Genomic DNA, 24,182 nt, shown 5'->3' with positions numbered 1-24,182 from the left:
TAATAATAATAATAATAATAATAATAATAATAATAATAATAAATTGCCAACATACGCTGGATCATGGAGAAAGCTAGGGAGTTCCAGAAAAACATCTACTTCTGCTTCATTGACTATGCCAAAGCCTTTGATTGTGTGGATCACAACAAACTGTGGCAGGTTCTTAAAGAGATGGGAGTACCAGACCATCTTATTTGTCTCTTGAGAAACCTATATGCGGGTCAAGAAGCAACAGTGAGAACTGGACACGGAACCACTGATTGGTTCAAAATTGGGAAAGGAGTCCGGCAAGGCTGTATACTGTCGCCCTGCCTATTTAACTTATATGCAGAGCACATCATGAGAAAGGCAGGGCTAGATGAATCAAAAGTTGGAATTAAGATTGCTGGGAGAAATATCAACAACCTAAGATATGCAGATGATACCACTCTAATGGCAGAAAGTGAAGAGGAACTAAAGAGCCTCTTGTTGCAGGTGAAGAAAAAGTTGGGTTGAAACTTAACATTAAGAAAACCAAGATCATGACATCCGGCCCTCTCAATTCCTGGCAAATAGATGGGGAAGAAATGGAGGTAGTGACAGATTTTATTTTCCTGGGCTCCAAGATCACTGCAGATGGAGACTGTAGCCAAGAAATTAAAAGACGCTTGCTCCTCGGGAGGAAAGCCATGACAAATCTAGACAGCACACTAAAAAGCAGAGACAATCACCCTGTCAACAAAAGTGCGTATAGTCAAGGCTATGGTCTTCCCAGTTGCAATGTATGGCAGTGAAAGTTGGACCATAAGAAAGGCCGAGCGCCAAAGAATTGAGGCCTTTGAGCTATGGTGCTGGAGAAGACTCCTGCGAGTCCCTTGGACTGCAAGGCGATCAAACCGGTCAGTCCTAGAGGAGATCAACCCTGACTGCTCTTTAGAAGGCCAGATCCTGAAGTTGAAACTCAAATCCTTTGGCCACCTAATGAGAAGGAAGGACTCACTGGAGAAGAGCCTCATGTTGGGAAAGGTTGAGGGCAAGAGAAGAAGGGGACGACAGAGAATGAGGTGGCTGGATGGAGTCACTGAAGCAGCAGGCGTGAGCTTAAATGGACTCCAGAAGATGGTAGAGGACAGGAAGGCCTGGAGGAACATTGTCCATGGGGTCGTTATGGGTTGGACATGACTTCGCAGCTAACAACAACAACAACAACAACAGCAACATCTAAGTAAAAACCACTTTCACTCAGTTTTGGGTACAGATAGTTCTTGACATTTGAGCCCAAAATTTATGATGCTAAGCAACACATTGTGAAGTGAGTTTTGCTCCATTTCATAGCCTTTCTTGCCACAGTTGTTAAGTGAATCACCGCAATTATATCTGGCTTCCCCATTGACTTTGCTTGTCAGAAGATCGCAAAAGGGGATTGCATGACCCCAGGACACTGCGACCGTCATAAATATGAACCAGTTGGCATGCATTTGAATTTTGATCACGTGACCATGGGGAGGCTGCAACGGTCGTGTGAAAAACATTCATAAGTTGCTTTTTTCAGTGACGTTCTAACTTTGAATAATCACTAAATGAATGGCTGTATGTTGAGGACTACCTGTAATTTACCCACGTTTTGGGAAGCACTGTTATAAATCAAGGTCATTCCGTTCGCCTGCCAAGCAAAAAACTGCTCTTCACTGCATAGTCATGACTTGATTTTATTTTTTTAACCTCCTCCTTGGTTGGAAGAAGTCTCCTAACACAGCGGTATTAATCTCATTTGACTAAAGTCCCACTCTCAGCAAGAGCTCCTGAGCAAAAGTCAGAATATACATAATATAGACGGAAAGATCAACAGCGGGTCAATGAAGCGTAGCTGGCTCCTAAGGGAACTCCCACATTAAAATGAGACTGTGAAATTTCCATAAAGGAGAACATTAAAAAAAAGGTTACCAAATAAGCTATAAACAAATTCAGGGTTTATTTTTGTCAGGGATGAGGTTTAACAGGAAAGTGAGAGAGAAATACCTGGAGCATCTAAAAGAAGGAGAGAAGGGGATTGTTCTAGTTTTGGTCAATCTCAGCCATTTTAAGATGTTGTATGGACTTCAACTCCCAGAATTCACCAGTCAGCATATTGACTGGGGAATTCTGGGAGTTAGGACCCACACATTTTAAAACCGTGGTGGTTGAGAAACATTGGTGTATTAGAAATAAAAGAACAAGTGGAAGGAGTATCGGTGCATTTCGATAATCAATCCAATCAATAACCAATCCAATATTTAGCAGTATCATGCCGCCCCACATTAGAAGACAACAAGCTCTCATTCGGCTACAGGGGTAGGCAACCTTGGCTCTTTCATGACTCGTGGACTTCTGGGAGTTGAAGTCCATGAGTCATAAAAGAGCCAAGGTTGCCTATCCCTGGGCTATGGTCAAGGATGCTGACTAACAAGGCCCTTCCTATTCACCAGGGCTATGCGCAGCCCATTGTAAGACCGAAATCCCATAGACCAGCTAGAAAAACAGTTATTTGTTTACATCTGTCCACTTTAACCCCGAGAATGTCTGGAAAGAGGAATGGCCCAAGATACCTTCATGTGGCCTGACCATTAGTGGGGACCGGTTCCATGGAGAGGTTTTTCCATGGACCGGAAGGGGTGTGGTTTTGTGTGCTGCCTGCATCCCACGGATGGTGCTTTGCTTGTTTGTGCGGCCCAGTTGCTGGCATGCTGCGGTCCGGTACTGGTCCACGGACCAGGGGTTGGTGATCCCTGCTCTACCAAACCACTGGGTTTTGACCTACCTCTCTCTTACCAAAATTAAACACAGTTAGGTGTGATACTGGAAGAAGTGCCTCTGCCCTGCATCAGTGGGGATGGAAAGAGTGCCCTTGTTGCAATTGTGGTGATATGCAAACTATTAAACATATTGGGCAAGATTGCCCATGAAGTGCATTCTCTGGTTCCTTAGAAGATCTGCACGAAGCAACGCCAGAGACAATCGCCTGGATAGCTGAATTGGACATCCAGTTATGAGGCCCTGCTGTACCCCCACAGAAGTTTTATTTGTGATAATGTGGACTGTGTATCTATGTTTGCTTCTCTTCCGTCATGTTTTCATCATATGCTAAACAATAATAAATAAATAATAATCAATCCAATTATACTTGTGTTCTTCAAAGGGGCTCTATCCCAAAGTCCCTGTTTTCTTCAATTTAATGAGGGTGTTTCATCAAATTAATCTGGAATTGTACTCTATGTCTATGTCCTTTAGGGAACGATCTATTCTGTGATCCTTCTGATAATTTCTTCTGTCCTGTTTTGCATATTGGAGGGAGCAAAAGGAAGGCTGACGGAATCAGATACAGCGTCATATCAAGATTTATTTTGTGCATTGTTCCATTTGCCAGAATATCCTCTGATAAATATGCAGATAGGCAAATGTACACAGGGAGAGAAATTCCCCCCCCCCCCGTGCTTGGCGTATCCACCCAAATGAATCTTGTTCCATTAAGATGTTAGCAACTTGGGAAGGTTGTTTCACGAGGCACAGTGTGTGAGGGACACAGGAAAACACAGCTGATCTGGAAGGTGGGTAAAAAAGTGCATTCTCTATAAGAGAGTCTTGAAATGGTCACAACATGGGGGAAAGATGGCAGAAGTGATGTAGGTGGTGTGGGGCTGAACCATCCCAGAATAAATCTGGAGCATTTGGGGAGCACTTCTTGCAGTTTACACAGGTTTAGGATGAACTGAGAAAGTATAAATAGTCCTCGACTTACGACCACAACTGAGCTCAAAAATTCAGTGGCTAAAATGATGCAGTTGTTAAGTGAGTTTTGCCCCATTTTACAGCCACAGTTGTTAAGTGAATTGCTGCAGTTGTTAAGAGCACAGTTGTAAAGTGAATTATTGGCTTCTCTATTGATTTTGCTTGCCATCGTTCGCATCAAGGGTGCCTATGGAGGCCTGGGCAGGAGTGGGACAGATCTGTGGGTCTCTGGCAGAAGGAGGGTCTCTGGGCCAGGGCCAAGGCAGTGGGGGCCGTTCCCTCACTGTTTCCAGGATGGCTTCGCGGGCCACAGGAAACCACTTCGTGGGCCGGATCCGGCCCCCAGGCCTTGTGTTTGACATGTCTGCCATAAGGTCTCAAAAGGTGGTCACATGATCCCGGGCACTTAAAAACAACAACAACAACATAAAAACATGCCGGTTGCTCTGCGTCCAAATTTTGATTACATGACCATGGGGATGCTGTTACAGTCTTAAGTGTGATAAAACAGTCATAAGTCACTTTCTCAGTGTCATGGTAACTTTGAACGGCCACTAAATGAATGGTTGTAAGTCAAGAACTACCTGTGGTCCTCAAAAGGACTCCAGTGATCCAGCCCGTCTCACATCCTGCAGAACAAATATATCATTTCAAATAGACGGCCAACCTCTTTGTGTAACATCCTCATTTTCTAAAATAGGTTATTCCACTAACAAACAACTCTTTCTATCAGAATCCTTTCCCTGGCTTGAAACGAAATCTCCCTCCCTTGAGTTTAGATTCAAGATCTTTCTTCCTCATTGAGCGAGAGAAAATAAATTTACGAAAGAGATAAATGCAAACATACATACGAATCCAGTGAAAACAAAACAGCCTTTGATCTGACTGCTAAAAAAACTCTCAAAGATATTGCCGAATTGTAATGTCTTCAGAGAAGGAGGAGATATAATAAATATATAATGGGGAAGTTATTGCAGCAACTAGATTTCATTAAACATGCATGTAAATGAAATGAAATGAAGTTTATTTATTTATTTCATTTTTATCCCAGCTTTATTTCTGTAAATAGCTCAAAGCGCCAAACACCTAATATTCCTCCTATTTTCCCCACAACAACAACCACCCTGTGAGGTGGACTGGGCTGAGACAGAGAGACTGGCCCAAAGTCATCCAGTCAGCTTTCATGCCTAAGGCCGGACTAGAACTCACAGCCTTCTGATTTCTAGGCCAGCGTCTTAACCACTACACTAAGTAGTTGAGCTTTCCATTCTAGTTCTTTTCTCCATTTTGGGTGAAGGTAGCTGCCAAAATACTGAACAAAAGTTAATTTGAAAGGAAGGGAGGTAGTGTTGCAAAGCTAAGAGCCCAGGAGATTATGATCATATCATAATTAGAAATTTAGGATCACACCAACCTTTAATCGGCCTGCCTTAGTCTAAACCAGGGGTCAGCAACCTGAAACAGTGAAAGAGCCACTCGGAACCAGTTCCCTCACAAAATGAAAAACTGGGAGCCGCAAAAAATGTGTGCGCATGCGCATACATGCGCGCATGCGCAGAACAGGGTTGGACTGAAGAGTGGAGCCAAGGCGAGATATGCACCTACCCTGCATATTTGAATTGATTGGTTGAACTTTTTTAGTCCCACTTTTTTTTTTTGGACTGCACATGGCAGAGGACTGGGAGCCGCAGGAGACGGCTGAAAGAGCCGCATGCGGCTCCGGAGCCGCGGGTTGCAGACCTGTGGTCTAAACACATTGAATTCTACTTTGTACTGGACAGATCCGATGTCAGGTTCTGCGACCGTTTCCCAGCAACACAACTTAAGAATTAATTTGGGAGAGATTGAAGAATTCTGACAAAATGAGGATTGTACTGTATTGGGCCTTTTTACTTGAACTGTTTTTACTGTCTTTGAATGCTGCTTGAGATTGCCTAATTAGAGTGTCTGTGTAACAGTTGCTGGCTGCCCAGACATGCAGTCTCCAGGACGATCATTGGTTGGCTCTGGGGCAGGAATAGATTCCTTTAAACCTATTGGCCGCCACCTAGTAGCCAACCGTATAAGTAGCTGCGTAGAAGCCTCTGTTCTCAGTTCTGTTCCTGTTACTACAATAAAGCAATGTTCCTGTTTGAACCCTCTCATCTCGCCTCCTGCTTCCAAGAAACCCACTACACAACAAGGATATTAAACGGATGGATAGCTTTTGCCTTATAGGAATTGAAGAAGAAGTGGTCAAGAAATATTTAGCAGACAAGCAATTGGTTGAGCAGCCATGAAGATCCTGGAAAAGATAACCAGATATCGCAACATGTCTTTACCTACAATGGTCACAATCGTGCAGGCCATGATATTCCATGTGACCTTCCATGAAAGGGAAAGTTGGACTTTTGAGGAAGCCTGACAGGAAAAGTATTGACGCTTTTGAACTTTGACGTTAGAGAAAACTCCTGAGAATAATGTGAACAGACAAGAAAACAAACTGATGGATGATTGAACAAATCATTGCAGAGTTTCACTTCAGGCACAAATAACCGGGCTGAAGTGATCCTAACTCAGACCGAAACTAAGCTAAGATCTAACTTTCTGGAGAAAGGAAGGCATTTGGATTTTCCTGCCTTATTTTTCTCACCATTGAATTGTTGACAGGCCACAGGGTCAGAACTGGATGAGGTTTTCCAGAAGTGGTCACAGGAAAAGAAAATGTGTGAAGCTGTCTGAAAATGAGAACGGATGGGGCACGTCTGTCAACTTTACAAAGTGGACCCAGACAGGAAATACGATTGGATGAGATAATTCTACTTTATTGTAAAGCTACAATCACAGAATCTTCTTCCCTTTTCTCCTAGATTGGCTCTTTTATGACTCATGGACTTCAACTCCCAGAATTCCTGAGCCAGCATGGCTCAGCTTGGAAACCTCTCCCTTTCCCCTCAGCATGGCTGGCTCAGGAATTCTGGGAGTTGAAGTCCACAAGTCATAAAAGCAGGGCTTTTTTTCTCATAGACTGCTCAGAACGGCATTCCGGCACTTTTTTTTTGCAAAAAACCCAAAAAAACAGCTCCCTTATTGGCTTTCCTTAGCCTATTGCAGGGCTAGGCAATCTTGGCTCTTTTTTATGACTCGTGAACTTCAACTCCCAGAAATCCTGAGCCAGCCATGCTGAGGGGAAAGGGAGAGGTTTCCAAGCTGAGCCATGCTGGCTTAGGAATTCTGGGAGTTGAAGTCCTTGAGTCATAAAAGAGCCTGCACTAGAGAAGGACATTAAAATTATTTACAGGTTTACTTCTTTAGAAACTAAATGTTTAGAATCTAAAACAGCTAATTCAAAAAAGCCAACAGGAAAGAACCTCACATTTTTCATCTGCTTCTGTCTTTTGGAAGGTAAAATTAGATAACAAAATAATCTATTTCTTATGTTAACATCTCTGCAATGAAATCAAAGGTAACAGGAAAGAAATGAGAAACATTTTTCTCAATGTAATATGTCTAGTGAAAAACCTTCTCTCCAACTCCAATCATCATTTATAGCTTTTATAGAGATTGGACAACCATTTGTCTGAAATAGTACAGGGTTTCCTGCTTCGCTGGGGGGGGGTAGACTAGAAGACCTCTAAGGTCCCTTCCAGCTCTGTTATTCTGCTTTTGATCTGAGGCAGAAAAAATGCAAAATACCCAGCCTGCATTTCTAACCCCCCCACCCCCACCCCCAAATAATTATTAGCCAAAATAAGTTGGAGTTTCTATCCGCCTACAGAGCTTCAGGCAAGGAGAGGACAAATTGACAGAGATTTGTGGCCTAGCCATAAACAAATGAATTGCTTGGCTGGATTTGATCCACCTGGCCCAATCTTTTGTCTCCAGATTCTAAGGAAGAATTTCCCCCCCCCCAAACAACACTTTAAAAAAGCAAATACTAATAGAAATTGAACACAGTGGTAGACAGCCATTGGATTGGGAAGCTCCGTTTTGGATCTCCACCAGTCACACATTCCTCCACAATTCAACATTACTTAACTGTCATTTTTTCTAAACAATTGCATGAGCTCAGTCTTTATTGGGCTTGTGTTTTCAACGTAAAAGGTGCTCCCTTATTTTTTATTCATGCGAGATCTCTTGTAGTTCTGCACAGCATGACAATTCTCCTTTTTCCCCCGTTTGTCATGATTTGGCATTTTTCCTGTACTCTTTTTGTGCTTGCAATTTGAGTTTCAAGTCAGAGGCAGTACTAGACCCCATTCTTCAGGGATTTGCATGTTGGGTTTGTTTGTTTTTTGTTTTTTTTAAAAAAGACATCTCAACAAGCAGAGTGATGATCGTCAAAGTCCAAAGTACAGTTAGCCCTCTTTCTTGCTTTTTTTAAAAATTACATTTATATCCCACCCTTCTCCAAAGACTCAGGGCGGCTTACAAGCTTAGCAGTAGCCTTCATTCTATGTATATGCCTGCTTATTAGGGCTTTCACACACACCCCAAGCGGCATTATTACAAAGTCAGCTTATTGCCCCCAACAATCTGGGTCCTCATTTTACCTACCTCAGAAGGATGGAAGGCTGAGTCAACCTTGAGCCTGGTGGGACTCGAACCTGCACTAATTGCGGGCAGCTGGTGTTACTTAAGGAGGCATCAGCCCACTGCTCCACCAAGGCTAACGCATCCCTCCTTCTATGGCCAGAAGGCTCCTCAATCACCTGGATACCACAAAGACTGCTTTGTATCATCAAATTGCACCTCCAACTTCTTTGTTTCCTCTCGCTGATCCTCAGCTTTCTTGTTTGTAAAAAAATGGGAATGACTAAGGCATTTACCACAACTCAAAGCCATGCTAAGCAGATATGCCCACAAAGCACTTTGCAAACCAGGGTAAGACAGAAAGCAGATGGTATGCTTGGAAGCATTTTGCTGAAGCCAGTGAGTGGGCCAAAGAGAATGGCTGGTATTCACAGCAGAAATAATTAGTTGATTAAAGGCTTGTGTCAAAGGGCCAAGGGTGGTCCCAGGGAGAAGGTTGGCTACTAGAACTGAATGAATCTCTGAACTGACATTGGTGCCTCCTAGTTGTCTTGTTTTGGGGCAGGTGATCTTGGAATGTATAGGATGGAATGATATGCAAAGGTTTGGGGAAATTCAGCAGTATAATTGGATGAAGCTCCAGGAAGGAAGGAAGGAAGGAAGGAAGGAAGGAAGGAAGGAAGGGAGGGAGGGAGGGAGGGAGGGAGGGAGGGAGGGAGGAAGGAAGGGAGGGAGGAAGGAAGGGAGGGAGGAAGGGAGGAGGGAGAAAGAGGGAGGGAGGGAGGGAAGAAGGAAGGAAGGAATCTGAAGGTTACTTGTCATCTAGGGGACACTGCAGATAGTGTGTCTGTGTGTGTGTGTGTGTGTATGTGTGTCTGTGTGTCTGTGTCTGTGTGTCTCTGTGTGTGTGCATGCACAGCCAGATGAATCTAGGGCTTTCATGCAGCAAAAGGTGACTCTCCATCCTGGTTCCATTGACAGATTCTGAATGCTTTGACAGCTTTAGTCCATGTGGGTTAAAAACTGCATCTGAGGAAGGAAGGAAGGAAGGAAGGAAGGAAGGAAGGAAGGAAGGAAGGAAGGAAGGAAGGAAGGAAGGAAGGAAGGAAGGAATGCTCCCTGTCAGATTCCCACAAGGAAATTTCATGGGGAATCAGCAGGAAGTCGGAAGTCATTCCTGCCTCCATGACTTTTTTTGCCTGCCCTTGGTCATTCTGTTTCTGTTTAAATAGGGAACTATCTCTGAAATGATTACCCAGTGGGGCACAGATTGTCTACTTCTAACACGAATTGTGTTTACGAAAGGTCAGGAGTAGCACCTTTGTAGTAGCATTTTGGCGAAGTATGTTTTCAGACTTAACACATTTTATTAAAAGGTATATATTTTCATGAGTTACACAGCTATTCCTCCCTCCCTTTACCTTTCCAGCGGGCAGGTAGGTGGCTGCTGATAGGTAGGGAAGGGAGTGAAGGATTGCTAGAGTGTCTGGGAAACTGTCACGGAATGTTGAAAATGAAGATCACAACACCACAGCAGCAGCCAGTCAAACTGAAGCAGTGTGGAATTCCCTCAGGAATTATACATTCCAAATTTTGGATGAATTTTACAAGTCATCCCATTTTAGGTACTTTGGTTCAAAAAATGTTGCCCTATGGTGCTCTATTTCATCCAGTTAAAGGTCACGACAAGAGTTTTAGTAATATACAGATAGATAAAACCAAGCAATTCTGCATGCTTCTCCTATCAGTTCTTATTAAGTCAGATGAAAGAGCATTTGCCAACCAATTTGCTTTCAGAGATTTTATGCATGGAATGTGGTGTTCTTTCATTCCTTGTGTGATAAGGCAGTCAAGGGATTTGTGTGTGTGTGTGTGTGCATGCGTGAGTGAATGAGTAAGTATATGGTCTGGCTTATACTGTAAAATTCTTTTGCAGGCACTTGATTTCTCCTATTTCCATTAAACCCTAAGGAAACTTTTCCAGTGGGATTTCTCCAAAAGCAGTAACAGAACTTCTTCACCCTTAAGGAACTGTTGGAGAAGTTCTTCTCCTGGGGAAATTTAGAAAAATCTCCTGTCTCATTTTTGTGCCCCCTAATTTGATGAAGAATCTCAGGAGGTGATTAATGGCCTGTTCCATTCCTAGCCTGTTTCCAATACAGGTAGTCCTCTACTTACGATCACAATTGAGCTCAAAATTTCTATTTCTAAGCTAAACAGTTAAGTGAGTTTTGCCCTGCTTTACGACCTCTCTTGTCACAGTTGTTAAGTGAACCACTGCAGCTGTTAAGTTAGCAACACGTTTGTTCAGTGAATCTGACTTCCCCATTGACTTCTGCTTGACAGAAGTTCACAAAAAGTCATCACATGACCTCAGGACACTGCAACACTCATAAATATGAATCAGTTGCCCAGCACCTGAATTTTGATCACATGACCATGGGGATGCTGCAACGGTCATAAGTATGAAAAACGGTCATGTGTCACTTTTCCCAATGCCGTTGTAACATTGAACGGTCACCAAATGAATTGTTCTAAGTCGAGGACTACCTGCATCCCTTCTGCCTATATGCACACAAGACAGCAATGGTTAATTGAAACACCACGTAAAAGAACCCAGGAGATCTCTAGGGTACCCAGATCCCTGCCTGAAAATCATGAAATTATTATAAGTCTTTCTGAAAGCAGATCACAAGTGGAGATCAAGTGGCTGAGCTCCAGAACCAGACTTTTTCCCCCACTTAAGAAATGCATCTTTGCAATTTCAGTTTCTCCATGCATGATGCTGTTGGGAGTTTTGCAAAGATGCCGTGGAAAAGAGAAACAGATAGCTAATGGAAGCTGAAACCTTGTTTAAGAAAATAACCTACTAAACTCAGCGGTTACTCATCCTCCACGGTTACCTTTCTGCTAAGTTTAGAAAATAATGCATTTTCTTTCTTTTTTTTAAAAAAAAAGCACAGACCTTGACCAACTAAATACATTTATTCCCCTCATTCTATTCACCTCCCTTCACCCCAATGTTTTTAAAGCCAAGGTGTTATAATGGTTAAGTGGACAAGGACACGAGGGCCAAGCTTCAAGTCAGAACCCTCGGCCTATGAAGCCCTCAGAATCCAAATCAACTGCACAGCCAACCAGGGACAGCACCGACCCTCAACCAACCCACATAAGCCCCCCCCACCACTACCAGCAGTTCACCTCCCAAAGACCCTGACCGGATGTGACCTCCCCATCCCAAAACCTGAGCACGGCTGACCCTCTTTAGTGGTCAGCTTGCCAGTTCCTTGTGATTCCACCTGCCTCCCACCATTGAACCTTTTTCTCGATGACGGACATCGTCTTGCAGAACTTCAGGAACAACTGTGAATGAATGAAGCTTTATTGTCAAAGTACAACATGTGTACAGTGAGATTGGCTGAGCCTCCCTTCGTGCCCCCTCCCCACAACTCACAGTGACAACAAACCCACCATCTTGTTACACCATGTGAGCTAATTGCACAACACACCAGCCTCACAAGTCAATCATACATAGAGTTATTTCCCGTTCAGGAGCCTGACAGCCTATGGATAGAAGCTGTTCTTCAGTTGGTATGGCTGGCTATACTTCTGTATCTCCTACCTGATGGTAGGAGATACAACCGTGCAACCGTGGCCCACCTCTGCAAGTTCCCATTTGAGCAAAACTACAAAACAAATGTATATGAAGCTGCCTCAGGGTGACAAGGTGCAAGCTACGTACGTATGGATCGATGGGACTGGTGAATCCTTGCATTGTAAAACATTGGAACGTGAGCCCACGAACATTGAAGGTAAGCCGATTTTAGAGTGAGAGCTTTCCTAGGACGTTAATCAAGGAGAGAAGCGACCTAGAACTAAGGAGAAATTTCCTGACAGAAATTTAGAACAATTGATCAGTGGAACGACTTGTCTCCAGAGGTTGTGGGTGCTCCAACACTGGAGGTTTTTAAGAAGAGGCTGGACAACCATTCGTCTGAAATGGTATAGGATTTTCTGTTTAAGTAGAGGATTGGACTAGAAGACCTCCAAGGTCACTTCCAACTCAGTTAATTCTGCTATGTTGAACAACCCATCACAAACCTCTAACTCAGGGCTCCCCATACCCCAGTCTGTGGACTGGCAGTGGGCCGCAGCATGCCAGAAACTGCTCCATGCAAACAAGCAAAGCCCCATCCGCAGGATGCAGGCAGTACATGAAAAGATGCCCCCTCTGGTCCGTAGAAAAACCTCTCTCCATGGAAACGGTCCCTGGTGCTCAAAAGGTTGGGGACCTCTTCTCTAACTGATGATTCACACCTGACCCATCAAAAAGACTCTTTTTTGACACACCCACACCTGAGGCACTTATAAACAGAAGAACACCCACACTAACATCCCTTTAACTCTGCCGAAGATGTTACCTAGCCTAGTAACAAAATGTTTGGAAACCAACCCTCAAGCTCGGAGAATGAACTTCCACCCTCATCCTCCACCCGAGCTATAGATAGTCGCCACTACTGCAGTCCTATCTCCCTCTTAGGTTTGTTGTTATGAGAATAAAATCAGAGGTGTCCCACTCTGGGATGTTGATTTAAGTCTCAAGAGTGAGAATGGAGTATAATGCAATAAGGACGGAATCACAAGAGCATTTGGCAAATGGCTGCTTGAACAGAAGTGGAGTGGATTTACATTGACAAAACAGGTACATTTTTCAGCCTGAACTCACTCAAAGTCCAACCAACAAAGAACAAGAGAGGGAAAAAGCAGAACTGAGATATCGCTATTCCTAATAAAATGCCCTCAAAGGGAAAGTGGAACAAAAATATTATTTATTTATTTATTTTTATTTTAATTCCATTTATATCCCGCCCTTCTCCGAAGACTCAGGGCGGCTTACAAGCTTAGCAGTAGCCTTCATTCTATGTATATGCCTGCTTATTAGGGCTTTCACACACACCCCAAGCGGCATTATTACAAAGTCAGCTTAATTGCCCCCAACAATCTGGGTCCTCATTTTACCTACCTCGGAAGGATGGAAGGCTGAGTCAACCTTGAGCCTGGTGGGACTCGAACCTGCACTAATTGCAGGCAGCTGGTGTTACTTAAGGAGGCATGATATAAATACAAACATATTATGATATAAATACAAAAATATTATGATATAACATGATATAAAAACTAGCAGAAAGAGTTGATTTGATTTTTGTTTGGGGGGAGGAGAAGCTTTTACAAACTGTAGGCGCAATCACAATGCAATTTTTTTTAAAAAATGTCAGTTTTGGCTGACACTTTTTTCACCTTAGCCCTGCAGAAGAACCCCTGCACCTGACCCAAACTTAATGCTAAACTTTTCCTCAACTGCACTGGTCTGGGTCTACTTCTGAACTTACTAAGGTTTTGACTCATCTTTCATTTGCTGCTAGGGAAGAAATCTGTAACATAATTTTACCTTGTATCCAGAACTTATCTCCTCTGTAATGGAGGTATTTTTCACGACACAAGGGACCGTTGTCAAAAAAAAAACCCCCTCAAAAAGTTGTGGATTGTAATTCTGTTTCTATTTATGGAGGAACAAAAAACCCCTAACACTTGTGTCTTCTGCTTCATTTAGGACAGCTGACAGCTCCAAAAAGTGGAGGAAGGGAGGAAGAGAGAAGGAAACCATTAAACTCTTCTAATGATCTAACTTCATTAAAATAATCCCAACTAAATCTGCTAGGCAAATGTCCCTTTGCAAAACCTTTGACCCCCCTAAATGTGGCTTAAAACAAAGGGCAGTTGTTGGCTATGTCTTTGGGGCAAGGGTCCTCAATTTATGACCACAAGTGACCTCAAAATTTCCATTGCCTGAATTCGTGGATTGCTAAACAGAGAAAGTTGCCTAGAGATGTGGTGGTTTATTTTGTAAAAAGGGAAATTAGAGATGAAGTTATACAAGCTGCCTACGATACCAAAGTTGTGATTGCTGGTCAACAAGTTTTGGTTCTAAAAGAAATTCCTCCAAAGATTTTAAAGAGAAGGAAGGATTTTATATTTCTTGTGCAAGAGCTCAAGCAAAGAGATATAAGGTTCAGATGGGAGATCCCAGCTGGGTTGAGCTTCATGTATGATGGCAAAAGGTACTGTTTGAGTAATGTGAAGCAAGCGCATGATTTTTATAATAATGTCTTGAAAGTAACCCCATCAACACTTCTGGAAGCTGCAGAGGGATCTGGAGAAGGAGAACATCATGAGGATGAAGATGCACAGATAGACGAGAAGGGTACAGGAGGAGTTCAAGCTGCAACTCTTTTGGATGATCTTAGAGAACAGAGGGTGACGCGTGCTGCCTTAAAACGCTCAAAAAAGGAAAAAAAATAAGACCAGTAGAAATCTATGGAACTTCCACAAAATATTTATAGTTAAGTGGTAGTTGTGTTTTTTTTTAAAAAAAAAAAGTTTTGGGATGCTATGTATGGTAATAGATTTTTTTTTTTTAATTTGGAATTAATGGATAACTTACTACAGAGGAAGAGGAAGAAAGTTTTGTGGGTTAATGTGGGTTAATTTGTGTAAGAACTATTTATTAATGTGCAAATGAGAATATGTTAAGGTAATAGTGAATTGTGGAAGAACATAGATGGGAATGATGCTAGTTTTCTTTTATTTTAGTTTTTTATATATATTTAGTATTATTAAGGATTGGTTTACTATATACAAGCTAGAGAGTGATGGATTTTAGAGTTTATAATTGTTAGTATATGATTGTTTATGATTGCCTTTTAGATATATACCTTGTATTTTGCTCTGGGAAGTGGGGGGGGGGAGGGGGGAGGAGGGGAAGTGGAGGGGGGGAGGTAGGGGAGGGAGGAGGGGGAGGGGGTAGGGGGGAGGTAGGGAGGGGAGGAGGGAGGGGGAAGGGGGGTTTTTTTAAAGGAAAATTGTATTTTATAAAACTTTTCAATAAAAAAAAAAAAAAAAAAAAAAAAATTTCCATTGCCAAGCAAGATCAGTGCAGGTGTCATAAATACATGCCAGTTGCCAAGCGCTTGAATTTTGATCGCGTGACTGTGGAGATGCTGCCATGGTCATAAGAGTGAAAAATGGTCATACGTCACTTTTTTGAGTGCTGTTGTAACTTCGAACAGCCCCTAAACTGGTTGTAAATTGAGAACTACCTGTACTTTTAAGCACTCTGAAATGTAATTGATGGTATTTAGAAATCTTGGTACAATACTGGGCTCTTTTCCATATGAAATCAATATCGTCCGCCTGCTTTTGTTGATTAGTAAGAGATGACGGATGCCCACACAATAGGACAGGCTCTATTTTTCTTTATAATGCCAGACAGGAACATTGCAAGCTAATTTAGAGTATGATAATTCATTTTTACAATCTGCTACCTGGCAACCTGCTTTAACCAGCAGTAGCTGTGTTTGTACAACACGCTTCACCAAGTCAGCTCGAGACTCAGAGATTGCATTGGCACAGATGCACGCAAGTAGGTTTTAAACCTGGATCAGTTTGTATGCACGTGGCTTAGCATGCTGCATAACACAGCCTATTGTTTGGTTGATAATTATGCAACCCAGAAAATTTGGGTTGAGCTCAATGTGTGAATGCAGTCCATCTCTCTATCGGGTGTCCAACATTCTGTTACTTGATTTAATTGCAAAGGAAGCTTTAGAAAAACTCAAGATGCTGAAACTTGATGCAAGTCTCTGACCTGTCTGTCAATCTGCAAATCAGAAATCTTCCCATCTTTGATTTTCCAAAGAAATGAACCCTTTCACAATAGGGGGATTATTATACTGCTGGCCAACTTTATAAAGTTGTCGTAAGTGCGCTAAGATCGCACAACAATCAGAACACTTTAAAGACCCTGAAATGTGGTCATTCTCAAGTGCCAATCTCTGCTGTTGCATTTTTCAGTCGATTACTTTCAAAAGAGAAAGACAAGGACTTTAACAATTTTTTGTTATTTGTTTCATATTAACAAATAACGAACATATCAGAATACTTCTGGAGGTCCCCTGAAATCAAGCAATGCCTTCCTTAAGCAGATCAAAGATCCATCAAGAATAGCACACTGTTTCTTCTAGGATATAAAAATGCAACTTACTCCTTCTTTTGTCACTTAGGTACAGTATACTATTACTATGCTTGGAGGATCCATTTATCACTGGCAGAATGTAATTCTTCACCAATACCTTTTTAAATCTTTAGTCAAGCTGACACCGTAGCTGAAACTAGAGGCAAAGAATCTCCCACTGTGTAATTAAGAGGTGTTGACTTCAGATCCCCAGAATTCCCCAAATGGGAGCATGCTGGCTAGGGAATTCTGGGAGCTGAAGTCCACACCTCTTAAAGTTGCCAAGGTTGAGAAACTACGCTGTCCTAATTGATCTGGATGCCTGATATTGACACAGGCAAACTGAATTGCTTCCCAGATGCACTGAGTTGGGGAAACTCATAATGGATTAGCACAAATCCCTTGCACTGCGTAATTCCTGTCCCCAGTACTGCAAGGACTTCTTAGCACGGTGGTGATAGTATAAAGTCAGTATCCCAATCTATAGAATTCCACAGATGAAGATTCAATAAGAATTACCCCAGCATCCTCTGATGGTCCAGCCTGAGCCTTTCCCACCCCAGCACCCTAGGTGCCGTGGAACTACTACTCCCAGAATCCCTAGTGCCTGTGCCAGGTAGGGAATACTGGGAGTTGCAGTCCCAACCTATCTGGAGCTCACCAGACTGGGAAAGTTCACCCAGCCACTTTCTACAGTTCATTACGGCTGCTCCACTCTCTTTTCATGCTCTATTTATATCTCGCACCTCTCCTACCAATTCTCCGGCTTGCAATTCCAGTCTCTCAACTGGAATTAAGGTGTAAAGTGCTCCGAGCCTAAAGCATCCATTTAAACGGAGCTGAAACCATCCAGTTCTCTGCAACTGACAATTTGCTAGATCAGTTCGCTTTCCACAGGCTTTCTCCGGCTCCTGGAGACACCAATCGTTTCACAGGGATGAGTAAAAATCTCCAAGGCTCTCTAATACTATCATAGCCGCAATTGCTGATCCTCGGAGATGTCCAGCTGTAAGGACCAGCAGGCTGAGAACAAGTGAAATGCCCCCAGGTTTTAAACGCAAACCCCACACAAGCTTTTCGTTCTGACTGTGCCTTTTTTCCTCCCACCGATGTGCCAGCAGGAAATTGGTTTTCGCTGAGCCTGAATATGAAATACAGATGGGCTGCTGGGGAAATTACTTGCCGGGAGCTGAAGGAGACAAGGAGCAAAGGATGCGTTCGAATCTGATCAATAGGATGTGATTTAAAAAAAAAAAAGGGGGGGGGGAATCCCCCTTTGGAATCTCGACATGACCTTGTAAACTAATTTAATCTGTAAATAATTTCCTGAAGGGGAAAAAGGGGACATTGGAGATTCCAGGAACTCTGTTTGTTCCTCCAAATAGTGTTTTAGCTGTATGGCACACGATGGAATGGGTAAAACTATGCATGGTTGATCTCATTGTGCCAAGATACCCTAGTTGCTTTAATTGTGCCAGCCATGGGTGCCAACGACCTCAGCTTTGGGTACCTGGTGTATCTTGAGGAGCTTCCTCCCCCCTGTTCGCAAGCAGCTTCCCCGCCTTCCTTGGCTTTACAAACCCAACCCATTTCTTAACTATCATCTGCAGGCTACTGCAGAGCGGCAGAGGACAGGGAGTGTTACACAAAAACCAGCAGGGCTAAAGCAAAGTGGCCATGTGCCAATAAAAGTGGACATGGTTCAAAAGAGGGCTTCGCTACCAACCCCGTTTTTTGGGGGTTTTTTGCAAAGAACCTTGATCCCTGAGAAGCTTTATTTCTAGCCTTGGGGAACGCTCCAGTTGTAAATTGGGCCACAAGGAGGGATTTCTGTATGCCACTGCAGAATAACACCTAGATGAAGGTTGGGGTGTCCAACCTTGGCAAGTTTAAGACCTGTGGACTTCAACTCCCAGGAATCCCTAGCCAGCAAGGCTAGCTGGGGAGTCTGGGGATTGAAGTCTACAAGTCTTAAACTTGTTAAGGCTGGACACTTCTGATCTCGATGCTCACTCTCTTGAGAGGTGGAACTGAGAAACAACAGGCCAAAATCCCAGCTCTGAAATCAGTTTTACTGATTGGACATGAGCCAGTGATTACGCTTCAACCTACCTTGCAAGGTTGTTGTGAAGATAAAAGAGGAGTGGTCTGCTCTATTGGGAGGCAAGGGAGAGTTCACAAGTGGGAAAGGGCTACAAGAACGGCACACATCTGCATCTACATACCTGCAGCTGCACATCTGCAGAAGAAACCTATTTCTGTCCCTAAAATATCTCAGAAGCTGCTGTCATTCCATACTCTGTTAGATATCCATCAACAGACACATAAAGATAAATCACATTTGCATACCATTCAAGAGGCAATGAAACAGCTCAGAAGGAAACAAAAAGACCACTGACATGTTCTCTCCAACACCAGATAAACAAGGATTGATACCAGACAAACAACTGAACAGAAAATAATACCCTGACCAAGGAACCACCAGAAGAAGACAACAGGGCCACCAACACTAGCAGGGCAAACTACTGTATCTGAACAGGAAAGAGTGTATATGTGTATACACTCACTCACACTGATGATGTTACCTAGATGGATAACGTAACTTCTGCAAGCAAATAACCAAGCTCATTGAACACCGAGAATTCCACTGTTTAAATCCTGAGCTATTTATATTCTCATCTATTAAACAGAATAATTACTGTATGTGAGATAGGAAAAAAAACAGCTTTCCTTTACAAAGGTCTAACAAATGTGTATGCTTTCTTTTTAAAAACCTAAATCTAAATATAGGCAGCACCTAATTTTTTTGGGACCCCTGACTTGGAGTAGCTGTACATTGAGGAAGAAAGGCAGAAGGCACAGCAAAAAAAAAAAGGATCCCTAGATCCCTGCGTGGAATAGCAATTGCTAAGAGGAGCAATGATCCACTGGAACCCAGCTTACAGTGGCAGAGAACCAAAACTTCCACTTTTTTGGAAAACTCCCTTTGTTCTGCAAAATACAAACCGCTTGCAACAAATATGAAAATAACAAAGACATCAGCGCTTTTAAACAGAAGGTTTTTTAGAACCTGTTATTCGAGGGGGAGGAAACACCATCATTTGGCTGAAAAGTTATCTCTCCAATTGCAACAGCTTTCTGTGTGATTCAAGAACAGAGAGGAAGGCAGTCTATGGTTCAATCTCATCTTATACAGGGGAAATTTACATGCTGGACCAGGTATTGTAGATAACTCGAAATTTGCCTTCTTGTCCCCTCCTGAAATGTTAAATGAATAGGATCATCAAGGGAATCAGAATAGAGCTGGAAGGGATCTTTGAGGTCCTCTAGTCCAACCCCCTGCTCAAGCAGGAGACACTACTATACCATTTCAGACAAAACATGGCAAGTCTCTTCTTAAAAACCTTGAGTGAGGAAGCAGCCGCAGCTTTTGATGGAAACCTGTTCCACTGGTTAATTGTCCTCACTGTTAGGAAGTTTCTCCTTAATTCCAAGTTGTTTCTCTCCTTGATTAGTTTCCATCCATTGTCCTGCCCTCTGGTGCTTTGGAAAATAAGTGGATCCCCTCCTCTTTGGGACAACCTGTCAAATACTGGAATACTGTTATCATGTCGCCCCCTAGTCCTTCTTTTCTCTAGACCAGGGGTGTCAAACTCAATTTCATTGAGGGCCGCATCAGCATTGCGGTTGCCCTCAGGGGGCCGGGTGCGTATGGCAAGAGTGGGCGTGGCCTACTGGGTGGGCGTGGCTAGAGTGCGTATGGCCTACTGGGTGGGCATGACCAGCTCTACATCGTTCGCATCAAGGGTGCCTATGGGGCCTGGGCAGGAGTGGGACAGATCTGAGGGTCTCTGGCAGAAGGAGGGTCTCTGGGCCAGGGCCAAGGCAGTGGGGGCCGTTCCCTCACTGTTTCCAGGATGGCTTCGCGGGCCACATGAAACCACTTCGCGGGCCGGATCCAGCCCCCGGGCCTTGTGTTTGACATGTCTGCTCTAGACTAGCCATACCCAGTTCCTGCAACTCTTCTTCACGTTTTTGTCTCCAGGCCTTCAATCATCTTATTTGCTCTTCTTTGCACTTTTTCCAGAATCTCAACATCTTTTTTGTAACGTGGTGACCAAAACTGGATGCAGTATTCCAGGTGTAGCCTTACTAAGGCTTTATAAAGCAGTACAAATACTTTACATGATTTTGATTCTGTGCCTCTGTTTATACAACCAAGGATTGTATTACCTTTTTTGGATGTTGCCGCACACTGCTGGCTCATATTTAAGTGATCGTCCACTAGGACTCCAAGGTCCTTCTCACTATTTTTCAGCCAGGTTTCGCCTAATCTGTACTCGTACCTTTGGTTTCTCCTGCCTACGTGTAAAACCTTGCTTTTCTCCACATTAAATATCATTTTGTTGGACGGGGCCCATTGTTCAAGTCTGTCAATATCTTTTTGGATTCTGAGCTTGTCTTCTGGGGTGTTGACTATTCCTGCCAGCTTAGTGTCATCTGCAAATTAGATGAGTTCCCCTTCAATTCCCTCATCTAAGTCATTTATGAAGATATTGAAGTGTACTGGGCGTAAGACAGAAACTTGTCGTACCCCACTGCTTACTTCCCTCCATGTAGATGTAGTACCATTAAGGATGACTTGTTGAGTACCGTTTGTCAGTCAGTTACAAATACATCTGTGGTGATGTTGTCTGTCCCACATTTTTCTAGCTTACCAAGAAGTAGGTTGTGGTCTACTTTGTCAAATGCCTTGCTGAAGTCTAACTATACTACATCCACAGCATTTTGCTGGTCTACTAATTTAGTTACTTGGTCAAAGAATGAAATAAGATTGGTTTGGCGTGATCTGCTTTTAACAAACCTAGGCTGGCTTTTAGCTATAACTTTATTTGTTTCTAGATGTTATTTGTTTCACAGATCTGTTTTTGGATTATCTTTTCCAGAATTTTCCTGGGTCTGTTTTTTTCCTTCCTTTTTTGAAGATGGGAAATACATCAGCTCTTTTCCAATCCTCAGGTAATTCCCCAGTGTTCCAGGATTTTTGAAAGATTTGGTTCAATGGTTCTGAGATAACATCTGCCAGCTCCTTCAGAACTGTGGGATGTAATCCATTAGGTCCTGGTGATTTATATTCATCAAGATCAGATAGGTTTTCTCTAACCATTTTCTTGCTTATTGTAATTTTTATTTCTAGTCCGTCTTTTACATTTATGTTTTTGGTAGGCTGGGCTATAGTTTCTTTTTGCGTGAAGACTGATGCAAAGAATTAGTTAAGCAGCTCTGCTTGCTCTCTGCTGCCTGTTACTTCCTTGCCATCTTCTCTCTTAAGAGTTAAGGAAGCGTTAAGGCTACAACAAGCACCCTGTGCTTTGAAATCAGAGCAACAGCATCATTGGAAAAATCTCCCAGTTCAGGTCCAAGCATTTCCAAGAAAGGCTGGGAAACCCAATACTGTACATCAGGAATCTCAAAGAGCTAACACAGGCTGTACTGAGCCGCACAACTCAAAATTCAACCATTTCCTATGTTCTATGTTTCGTGAGATGTTCTTCCAGAAATTGTTGTTGTTCTTGTTAGTTGCGAAGTTGTGTCTGACCCATCGCGACCCTCTAGGCCTTCCTGTCCTCTACCATCTTCTGGAGTCCCTTTAAGCTCCCGCCTACTGCTTCAGTGACTCCATCCAGCCACCTCATTCTCTGTCATCCCCTTCTTCTCTTGCCATCAATATTTCCCAGCATTAGGCTCTTCTCCAGTGAGTCCTTCCTTCTCATTAGATGGCCAAAGTATTTGATCTTCCAGAAATTAGAAATCTTCAATCTTATTGATTTATGTCTGACTCCAGTTCTCACCAATTCCAGAGCTAATAGAGTTGGTGTCCTGCAATATTCCTTCTTACCTGTGCCCTAGTTCCTTTGACTCATTATTTATGGGTAGACCACCTTTGAACATGGTGGCTCCCCAGATCCTAGCACCTAACATTTAGATAGATTGCTTCTGACTAAGGAAGCCCACTGTGCATGTTGGCTGAAGAAGAGCTGCCTTGATTTGAAACAGAGAAAAACTACCTAATGAATAAATTTTAACATCCACTTCCCTACACTGGGTAGTGAGGATGACTCCAAGAACGCCACAAGCAAGGAATGAAAGCGATGATCGATTTTATTTTGTCCCCAGGAATGGCAGAGGCAGATTGCTACTGTACTCTCAGGCTCCATTTAATTACCACACCTAGTAGAAGATGGGAAAGCCATATGAGGACACATATAATTTATTCTTTGCCAAATGAGATACATAGCAAGAAATGGCTATTGCAATCTTCCCAACCAGATGCTCCCCAGATGTGTACTGGCAAAAGATGCTGGGAACTGAAGTCCAAAAATTCTGGAAGGCAACACATTTCTTTGCCCCAGTGTCTCTTTCTGACTCTGGATACTGGAGGGCGTTAATGGGTAAATTCTTGCGAGCTTCCATATCTAAGGGTAGCTTATCTGCTGGAGGGCTAGAACTACAGTGCATGAGCTGGGTTACAATAGGTACCATTGCCCTAAATATAGGATGACGATCTTCGAAGGGTCTCCCCTGAATCCAACAGATGAAAGTCGACAGCTGATGTCTATGGAAATTCACGGGGAGTAGTAAATAATGGTTTAAAGATAAACAGCCCAGGCAACAGAATTCTCCTGCTGCTATTTTTCTAGCAGTCGGTAACTTGAAGAATGAATGCTCACGGATGTGGAAATCAATAGCAATCATCACAATACTCCGTTTACAATAGTCGGGCACCACATGAGTCAAGCAGAGGGCCACAGCAATCAGAAATTGTCCAGTCTTCCCTCCCCAGGAATCTACCTGGTCTAAGATAGACTGCACCTGCACATGGAGGCTTCGGACGACGGCTTGCCCTGCTGTTTTTCCACGGCAGCAGCCCTGGAAGACAGGCTGCCCCTGGCTGTGGAGGCTCTAGAGAGAGAAGGAGGGCGAAGGAAGCTTACCCGGGTCCTGAAGGGCATGGAGCGCTCGTCGACATCGTCGCCCTCCTGCTCCTCCGGCTCCTGCTCCGGCTCCGGTTCCTGCCTGATGCTGATGAAGGGGATGTCCAGAAAGGCGGCGGCGAAATCCACCTGGAGCAGCTCCCGGCGGGAGGCGGGAAAGGCGAGGACGGCGGCGACTCCTCGCACCACCAGCGCCTGGCACAGCCAGCGCGCCAACGAAGCCGGGTCCCGAGAGAGGGGAGCCCCGGGCAAGACCTCCAGGCTGAGGTTGTAAGGCAGGGCGGCGGCGGCGGCGCGGCTGGCCCGAGCCAGGGCGTTGCGCACCCGGCTCTGCGCGCCTCCTCCGCGGGGCAGCAAGGCGCCCAGCCGCACCGTGTGCCCGATCCGAGCCAGGATGTGGCAGGGCTGAGGGTGACCCCGGCCCGGCGCCGGGAGCAGCAGCAAAAGGCTGCAGGGGAGCGCCAGGCACCAGCAGCAGAGGAGCGCCCGGCGCAACTCCATAGAGGAAGCCAGGGCGGCGGGGGCGGGCAAAGTTTGGGGCGCCCGGCCCCTCCGCCCCCCTTCCCGGCCCCTAGGTGGGCAGGAGGGCTGGGGGCGCCTAGGAGGGGAGGGAAGGGGCCGGGCCGGGCCCGCCCATGGGAGCGTCGGGGGGCGGAGGAGGAAGGAGCCGGGCGCTGCTTGAGCTGCAGCCGATCCAGTGGCCGGGCGCGCTCTGCGCTCTGCGCTCTGCCTTGGCGCTCGCTTTCCCGGGATAGGCTGCCTTGGCGCGGTTGGGCCACTGGGGGCGCAGGACGCGGCGGGGACCCGCCAAAAAAGAAGGCGGGTCGCTGAGGGAGGGAGAGGGAGAGAGGGAGAGAGGG

General features: G+C 44.2%; 1 protein-coding gene across 1 annotated transcript in view; it reads right to left on the bottom strand.

Annotated features, from left to right (window-relative positions):
- The window catches only part of GRIN3B (glutamate ionotropic receptor NMDA type subunit 3B), a gene marked incomplete at its 5' end in the record, with an annotated part of 50,044 nt that extends 26,221 nt beyond the window's left edge, over positions 1 to 23,823 (bottom strand). Inside the window, one exon of the mRNA XM_083363313.1 lies at positions 23,323 to 23,823. Coding sequence (XP_083219439.1) covers positions 23,323 to 23,823 — 501 coding nt within the window. The remainder of the gene's footprint in view (positions 1 to 23,322) is intronic.
- Between the last annotated feature and the right edge of the window lie 359 nt (positions 23,824 to 24,182).

Source organism: Vipera ursinii, assembly GCF_947247035.1.
Source record: "Vipera ursinii genome assembly, chromosome: 1".
Lineage (NCBI taxonomy): Eukaryota > Metazoa > Chordata > Lepidosauria > Squamata > Viperidae > Vipera > Vipera ursinii.
Note: the sequence above shows the minus strand (reverse complement) of the source record. Positions and strands in the feature narration are given on the sequence as shown.